The sequence below is a fragment of the Branchiostoma floridae genome, chromosome 4 (assembly GCF_000003815.2).
Source record: "Branchiostoma floridae strain S238N-H82 chromosome 4, Bfl_VNyyK, whole genome shotgun sequence".
Lineage (NCBI taxonomy): Eukaryota > Metazoa > Chordata > Leptocardii > Amphioxiformes > Branchiostomatidae > Branchiostoma > Branchiostoma floridae.
In genome coordinates, this window is record NC_049982.1 from 4459323 (window position 1) to 4468611 (window position 9289).

The 9289-nt window shown below is 41.4% G+C and overlaps 1 protein-coding gene across 2 annotated transcripts; it reads right to left on the reverse strand.

Moving 5' to 3' along the window:
- Window positions 1-2320: 2320 nt before the first annotated feature.
- LOC118412865 lies at window positions 2321-8962 on the reverse strand. 2 transcript variants are annotated; one of them, XM_035815913.1, is made up of 5 exons: window positions 4799-7779; window positions 4246-4325; window positions 3957-4022; window positions 3397-3479; window positions 2321-3258 (listed from the first exon to the last, which is right to left on the reverse strand). In XM_035815913.1, the coding sequence occupies exons 1-5, from the start codon at window positions 4922-4924 to the stop codon at window positions 3251-3253; spliced, it is 363 nt and encodes a 120-aa protein (XP_035671806.1). In that variant the 5' UTR covers window positions 4925-7779; the 3' UTR covers window positions 2321-3250. The 2 variants fall into 2 exon arrangements, 1 of the variants encoding a protein (XP_035671806.1); XR_004830831.1 differs by having other exon boundaries at window positions 3107-3258; window positions 4799-8962.
- Between the last annotated feature and the right edge of the window lie 327 nt (window positions 8963-9289).

Genomic DNA, 9289 nt, shown 5'->3' on the forward strand with positions numbered 1-9289 from the left:
AGTACTGGGGATTACCCGAAGGTCGGGGAAGTCGGCGAAGCCGACCAATCAGCGTTGGAGTTTTTGCACCCGAAGGTCGGCGAAGCCGACCAATCGGCGTAGCCGATTGTGAGCGCGGCGAAGCCGCGCAGCGAGCGAAGCGGGAAGGCGGCGCAAAGGATGACGGGAGCATCTGACGAGGTACTTCCGGATAGGCGGTAAACGGCGCACTCACAAATGATCACAAATGTTACCGCGGCAGACAGAGCGCGCGGTAGGGTTCCTGTTTACTCAACAAAAACTATTTCCTCTTTGTTGCAAGACAACACCAACAACAATTCCGAGGCCTATTGCCCATGGGTGGTGGTGCAAAGAGGAAGAGAGAGTCCGGTGTTCTCTTACTTTAAATCTGGAGCCACTTAATATTTAGATGTTGCCTGGGCTATGCACATTGGAGTGGAGGGGTGTTATCTAACTATCAATAGTACGGATATTACGACAGTGGATGTCTAACATTAATAAATACACTTGATATGAACCCAATTATCACAAAAAGTACCACAGTCAACTGTCACAGCTACCCTTTAATATACTAGTCAGACTAGTATATTAAGTGTAGCTGTGACAGTTCCCACTAGCTATATAGGGATATATAGGGCTAACGTTTTTGATGTTAACGTGTTTGAATTAAGAATTACTGTCATACATCCATATTTTGCCACCCATCCATCCCTCTACCATCATTTTTCTATAACTTTTACTCACACCCATTCACTTACTCATTCACACTCATACACACACTCATATTCACTCACTCACTCACTCAATACACTTACACATTCACTCACACACACACACTCATATACATGTACTTACACAAACACTCACACACATTCACTCACCCACACACTCATATACTCACACCCACTCATACATACACTCATACACTCACACACATTCACTCACCCGCACACACTCATACACATATTCACTTACTAACTCACACACTCAATACTTACACATTCACTCACCCACACACTTACTAGTATACACACATTCATTAACTCACACACATTCACTCAACCGCACAATCACACACACACACTAATACACACATACACACACACACACATTCACTTACTAACACACATTCAATCAACTGCACACACTCATACACTCACACACACTCACACACACACAAACACATACACACATTCACTCACATGCTAGTTCACTCACTCATTAACTTACTCTCACACACTCTCACTCAATGTACTATCCTATAATACAGCTTGAGTTAAATGAGTATCAACCAAATATAACAAAGACAAGGCTGTTACTTGGGAAGAGAGATTTTATTTTGATAACATGATTGTCCGTTGGTACTTTTTTCTGTATACATTTAACAGGTTATACACACTATATTCATGCCAGGTACAGGTACAGGTGAAGTAAATTTACAGGTGCAGATCAAAGTAAACTGTAGATAACTAGTCACTGTTAACATTACATGTAACATGGGTTTTATACATCAGAGTGTAAAATCCTAGATCTACATGATATCCTGTACACAGTACAGGTACAATTATTGTGCTGTCCTCTTAGCTGTTTTGTGATAGACCAAAGACTAGATATACACAATAATACATTCAAGATCTACCCACAGTCAAAATATATTAACATTTTGCTCATTTCTCAAGTTTTCTCAATTTTTTTCTGCGTAAATTTACCAGGTTATACACATTATATTCATATTATTTACAGGTACAGATTGAAGTAAATTTACAGGTACAGATCAAAGTAAATGTACAGGTATAGATTGAAATAAACTGCCGTTAACTAGTGACTGTTAGATGTAACATGGTTTTTATATATATATAGCCTGTAAAATCAAAGTTCTACGATAGCCTGCAAAGGTACTGTAATTAATGTGCTGTCTCTTAAGTTGTTTAATGTGCCTTTTATTTGTTTAATGTGCCATAGGATTGTTTTGCCACAGTCGACACTGTAGGGCTGATGTCACTTAGGATTTTACAATGGTCAATATTGACCGAAGAAGGCCATATATAGTGCCAGTATATACAAAAAGAATGGGGAGTGTAAGAATAAAAAATCACACGATTTGAATATTTGATTTTAAAAAACAAACAGAAATAAACCAATCAACTCTGAGATAGGAATTTCTCAGAGTTCTCAGGGGGAAAAAATGACAAGCTGAGAGTCCAGGATACCCATGCCACAGATGTTATAGTGGGGAGACCCCTGCGCGCAAACAGACCATAGTCTGCTTGGGGTCTCCCCTGGCATGGGCCCTGGACAGTGGGGATGAGGTGGCGGCTGTGTGAGGATGTTAAATCTATAAATTTAGTTTAAAAACCATGCCAAAAAGAATAGAAATTTAAACAGCAAGCTGAGAGTCCAGGATACCCATGTGTAGGGAGACCCTGGCCCCTAAGCAGACCGAAGTCTGCTTGGGGTCTCCCCTGGCATGGGCTCTGGACAGTAGGAATGGAGTGGGACTGTATGTAATGAATAAATTTATGTTAAAAAACATGCAAAAAAAAATAGAAATTTAAGTAACAAGCTGAGAGTCCAGGATACCCATGCCACAGATGTTATGGTGGGGAGACCCCGGCCCCTAAGCAGACTGTAGTCTGCTTGGGGTCTCCCCTGGCATGGGTCCTGGACAGGGTGGGAGGTGGAAGGGATGTAGGTGTAGGGTTTTATAAAAGGATTGATAAATTTTGTGAAGATTTGGAAATGCCAAAATGCAAAGAGAAAAAAAAACGTTGCTAAATCTATAGTTGAATAGCACACTCCCCATTCAAAAACGGCAAATATGCGAAAATGTTATGACAACTGAATGAAATGTCAAATTTTTCAACCATATAACGTTAACACATATAACTTTCAATGTCATAATGAGGTTATTAGTTGTTTCTTGGCCTATATAGAGAAAACTAGAAAAAGACGTACATGATTTTACAAACTGTATGTACCTGCACATTAGGTTAAGACATCAGAAATACCAACGCAGATCTAATTTTATGTTATGCTGAATTTAAAAACACTACAGGCAAACATAAAAGTATATTTTTTTTCTGCTTCCCATGTTTTTAGATTTTTGTCCCAGGTATTCCTGAAGAATTCTCTTTACCACCCTTGTTGGTAGCCTGGCCCCACCCCTATCCAGGGGTAGGTAGGTGCCTTCCTTGCTGGTGCGTCTGCCGATGTTGATTTGTCTTCGGTTTCGATCGTCTTCTTGTTCCGATTAAAGAACTACAAGGGCAGAGAACAAAAATCTGTCTCAGAATTGTGTATTGTGGATACTGGATGAATGTATATGATATCTAACAATTGTCATTTCTAAGGATGAGTTTTAACTTGTCATGCAGACAAGGAGGAAACGGGACTCACCATGTATGCTTCTACGGCACAGATGGTAGTGCCTGTTGAAATCATAGCATATTCCGCAATCTTCTTCAGCGTGATGTTGTTCGCTGGAGGAAAGCACAAAATACTGACTGCCATGTAATGACATGTATGTATGTATGTATGTATGTATGTATGTATGTATGTATGTAATGACAATATGGTTCAGGGAAAGTGGTCTGAGTGAGCCTCCGCTTGGGGCCTCCCAGGTTTGGGTTCAATGTTTGTCATTCTTATTAAATAGCTACTACATACAGGGTGTCAAAACAGAGGAGTTACAACCTGACCCCAAACTGCAACACAAGATACACTAGATAGATTTGGCATTTCAAGTTCTGAAATAAACTTTGACAATGTCATAGTAAACTAAACATATCAAGTGCCAAAACAAGCTGGGTTTGTTTTAACATGGGGCAAAGTGCTGTAATAAAGACACACAAATGCCGCAATGAACTATATACACAACTGAAGTATTTGAGCATGATGCCTTGTGAGTAAGTTAAGATCTACTAAAGAAGAACTAGAGGAGGGACAGAGAGTCTTACCTGGTGGAAGACTTGGGATGTTGGAGAAAATCTTCGTGAACACCTGGGCAGGGGGGGCCTGGGGGGCTGAAGGAGAAACATCATGTTCACTAGTTGTGTAGAATACAACTGTCATGTAGAATACAACTATTCAGGACACAAACACCAACAAAAAGCCCTGTAGCTGTCATGAAAAGACATACAACTTACAATGGTAGGTTAAAACAGCTAACATTACAGTTATCTTACATACCTGACCAACATCTGTACATCAGTATTGTTAGAAGAGAAGTTAGTGGTCAAACCTTACCTGCCAGCATGTTGACTGACCGCGCCCCCGTCAGGCCCCGCAAAGCGGCCCTGCCCAGGGTTCCTAGCATTTACACTTTCCTGTTGAATAAAGAAACAGTTAACATTACTTCTTAGTAAACACGAGAAATAGTGTAAAGTACCGTCGGTGGTAACCTGGCTGCAAGGCTTGAAATACCCCCCGGGCCCCGTACAACTCTTCTTAACACATGGTTCAACAAAGATTTGACGCTGGCGCCCCCTTCCTTACTACCGCAACAATGCAGTTTTTCAACCGGGTTGTCTGTCCAGTTTGTTGATGTGTTATCTGCAGTTACATGTAGATACGTACCGGCTTCCCTTACGTTTCTATCTTTTTGTCAACAAGAAATTACTTGCATGTTATACCGGTAAGATTTCCACGCTTCATGAATTCAAAACCCTTGCCCTCCCCAAAACCCCTTGTTGAAAAGTTAGCGAAGTGCATGTGAATTTACGGTAAAGATCGGGTAGTTAGTGATAAAATGCCTTTGAATGGTTCGGAAACTTCGTAAAACATGACATGTAAAACTTACAGAAGGGGTTGTGGTTGTGTACGCTGCTCTGGCAAATTGACGACCACCTACGACGGCGTCCAAGTGCGGAATGATGAGGTAGTCGCCCGGAGCGTTGCTAAGTGCGCCGCGGCGAGTCCACTTCATGTTGTGTGGGGATGAACGAAAAAGTTCGGACAACTTTTACACCGCATGCCGATCGTTCTGACGCTTCAACAGAGTATCTATTGATGTGTATTGTGTACGAAGACGAATAATGAATCCTTGCCTTTCTACGATGAAGTCGTGGACTAAATACTCTAATCATAAAAGGTAACTACAACCTCGTCGAATGGAATGGTACGTTCTAAAATTTGCATATCGAGGGATTCCCTGGCAACCGCGCGGCGGCAAGTGCAAAATGTAAACAAACCCCAAGTGTGGGAGGGGGGCGAACTTATATTATCAATTTCATGTCATTTTTACGATTTACTATAGTTATAAGAATGCGGAATGAAAGAAAATGAAGGCTACAAGATGAAAGCTCTGTGATATGAAATGGAAATACGAAATAAATCAGTGTATTCCTTCGCTTTATTAACGTTAATCATGTGTTTTTCTTCGAATGCACGTAAAATGAATAAAAAGATGTTTAAAGATCTTAAATGAAAGACCTCATTCAGGTCGTCTATCCTTTATCCTATAAACACATTAGAAACAAACATCTAACGTTAACGTTACAGAAAAGTGTAAACAAGAATACATAAGTCTGAAACACACAAAAGTTCTGTAACGTTACATGGTAACCAGTTTGAAAATTTATTCAAAAACCGCCAGATAGACACGTTTCTCTTTGACTGGAGACAAGAAATAAGAAGTCTAAGCAAACCTAGCACCTACTGCAGACTTCTGTCTTGAAAATTACCCTTTAACAATTTAGATCAACGAATCTTTTAGAAATATCATTACAAAACTAAGAATCAGTGCCCACTCATTACAAATCGAAAAAGGTCATAAGATACTATAACACACCAGCCAATGAGAGACTGTGTCCAACATGCCATGATGATATTCTGAATGAATTCCACTTTATAATGGATTGTCCAACCTATGATAGAGAGAGACAAAAATTGTTACACTATTTAAATGCAAGTCTGATAGAATACTACCACATATACCTGTGCATCAATAGAAACACAAGCAAGTACTGTTTCACAGCATAAACTTGAACATAAAACCTCAAAAATTCAAGAATTAACAGCATACATGTCCAACATATTTTACTGTACAGTACTACAGAAGTGGTTCAACCACAAACTTAAAATATTGCAACAAAAACACATTTCCTATTCAACTGCAAAATTAAATCCCTGCAAAAATAACTGCTTAGGCCGGATAAATATTTTGCCAGGTAGGACTGGTAAGCAGAAACAAGCTGGGGCTCATGATATTGATGGCCTTCACTTTTGAATGCTCTGAGTAATATGCACACTGCTTTTCTCTTCCAAAACTCAGCAGTCCTTTTCACGTGGGTCGGCTTGTTTGTGTAACCTCTAGATCTCGAGCGACAACTCTGTCTCCGAATGACATGAAAACACTTCTCGGTTTAACCCCAATGGTGGGGTTGTGGACTGTTTTGTGCTGTGAAATCTGCGAGTGAGGAAAGGCTCCTCTCTTTGACATAACTGCCATTTGCATGTTTGTTGGTTTGTTCACATGAACGGTACCCTGCAGGTTTGTGTCCTGGGTGGTACCAAAGTCTCCAAAGAACATGATGGGGTTGCTTGGCATTTTGGATCTCTCCACATCCTTTCTAACAGGAGAAGAACCAGGTATTTTACTCTCTGCTGAAGGTTGTCTTGACATGAACAAAGGATAGTAATTTGCAGGAGAGTGGCTGTCCAGTGCACTGCTGCTATCACTTGTGTGCACATCTGAGGTTTCCATGTTCCTCTTTGATCTCTTTTTACCCTGAAACGTCTCTTCAGACCATTTTCTCTTCCTCCTGCCCCCTTCACTATCACCACAGTCTGTGTCAGAGTCGATTGTTGACCTTACCTCTGACCTTTCACCTTCAGAGCAATCTGGATCCTCCTCCATCCAACCTGATGTGCTCACAATGGGATCCTCGTCCAGATCTTCCATGGCTGGGATTCCTCCCAGTTCCATCTCAAGCTCATTCAGAAGAAACTGGTTCAAATCCTCTTCTCTGGCTTTTATTCCCTTTGGGTTGCTGTCAAATGGATATACATCTGCATCTAGTACTTTCTTCTGCACATCATGTGTCCATGGCAACTGACTAAAGCACGGGAACTCCTGTACCTCCTCTTTTACCTTGACCTTGGTACAGCTTGATGAAACATTATTATCATCTGAAGAAGTATCTTGCATAGAGTTTGACTCAAATGTCTTGCTGAGAGGCTTACAAGCTTCCTCACGTGTTGGAACTTTCTGCTTCTCTTTGTTACAGCTGGCATTTTGTAGAGGAGTACTTTGGCTGCTGTCTGCTGATGTATACACTTCATTTTGCTTGTAGGTTGCACCACCATGTAAACTCTTTTCCCCATGGATGCCATCATTGCTATTGATGCTAACAGTTTTCTGTATGACATCGTTAGATCTAGAGGCCGGTGCATCTGTTTCCTCTCCGTGGGAATTTCTCACCATTGTTTCCGAGTTCTGGAGTGTGGCACCATTTTTCGCCATTGTTCCTAAGTCCTGTAGTATTCTTGCAACTATTCCCAAGTTCTGGGGTATGGTACATTTTTCTGTTGGCATTTGTGAATTCTGGGGTATGGTACACTTTTCTTGCATTGTTCCTGAATTCTGGACTGTGGTACCATTACCTGTACCAGTACCATTTCCTGCAACTGTTCCCAACTTCTGGACTATGGTACCATTTCCTGCTTGTGCTCCAGAATTCTGGACTATGGCACCATTTCCTGCTTGTGCTCCAGAATTCTGGACTATGGTACCATTTCCTGCTTGTGTTCCTGAATTCTGGATAACGGCACCATTTCCTACTTGTGCTCCTGAATTCTGGACTATAATACCATTTCCTGTACCAGTGCCATTTCCTGCATCTATTCCCAAGTTCTGGACTATGGTACCATTTCCTGCTTGTGCTCCTGAATTATGGATTATGCCACCATTTCCTGTACCAGTACCATGGCCATTTCCTGCACCTATTCCCAAGTTCTGGGGTATGGTACCATTTCCTGCTAGTGTTCCTGAGTTCTGGACTATGGTACCATTTCCAGCTTGTGCTCCAGTATTCTGGACTATGGTACCATTTCCTGCTTGTGCTCCTGAATTCTGGACTTTGGTACCATTTCCTGTCAGTGTTCCTGAATTCTGGACCATGGTACCATTTCCTGCTTGTGCTCTTGAATTCTGGACCATGGTACCATTTCCTGCTTGTGCTCCAGAATTCTGGACTATGGTACCATTTCCAACTTGTGCTCCTGAATTCTGGATTATGGTACCATTTCCTGCCACTGCTCCAGAATTCTGCACTATGGTACCATTTCCTGCTTGTGTTCCTGAATTCTGGACTATGGTGCCATTTCCTGCTTGTGTTCCTGAATTCAGGACTATGGTACCATTTCTGGCTTGTGCTCCTGAATTCTGGACTATGGTACCATTTCCTGCCAGTGTTCCTGAATTCTTGACTATAGTACCATCACCTGTACCTGTACCAGCACCATTTCCTGCTACTGTTCCCAAGTTTTGGACTACGGCACCATTTCCTGCTTGTGCTCCTGAATTCTGGACTATAATACCATTTGCTGTACCAGTACAATTTCCTGCAACTGTTCCTAAGTTCTGGACTATGGCACCATTTCTTGCCAGTGTTCCTGAATTCTGGACTATGGTACCATTTCCTGCCAGTGTTCCTGAATTCTGGACTATGGTACATGTACCATTATCTGCTGTTGTTCCTGTGTTCTGGAGTAACTTTATACAAGCCTGCTTGACCTCTTTGAAGTTGAAGTACCTGCCATTGGCAGCATGCATGATGTTCGCCGCACTTTGTTTAGTAACCCGAATACTGCCAGTGTACAGGTAATCCAAGAGCTGGGCAAATGCAGAGGCCTTGAGATTCTTGTCTCCGTCACTCAGTCTTACACTTACAGCAACAACAAGGCCTTTTCTGTTTAGTACATCGAACAAAGACTGGAAGTAACTACTGAATGCTGCCAGAACCACCCTGAAGAAATAAACAGAGAAAAAAATCAAAAAAGAAACCTGCATTATAGTGCAAATACAAATCAAATAGGAAGCAATGACACCAATACTTTGCCATGCCAAACAATTAACTGTGTTGTTAATCACCACAAATAGAGGAGAGCTTAGCTTTTGTTTTATTTCAAAAGTTCATTGCAACCACACCTAGCCCATGTAACCAATGGCTTCATGAAATTAGACAGGCCTGGTCGTATGTACTGGTATTTCAATAAAAACCAGGGCTCTAGCCAGCGTCCGTTTTTCCGTCAATTGACGGAAATTTGCTACGTATGACAGTTGTTCCTC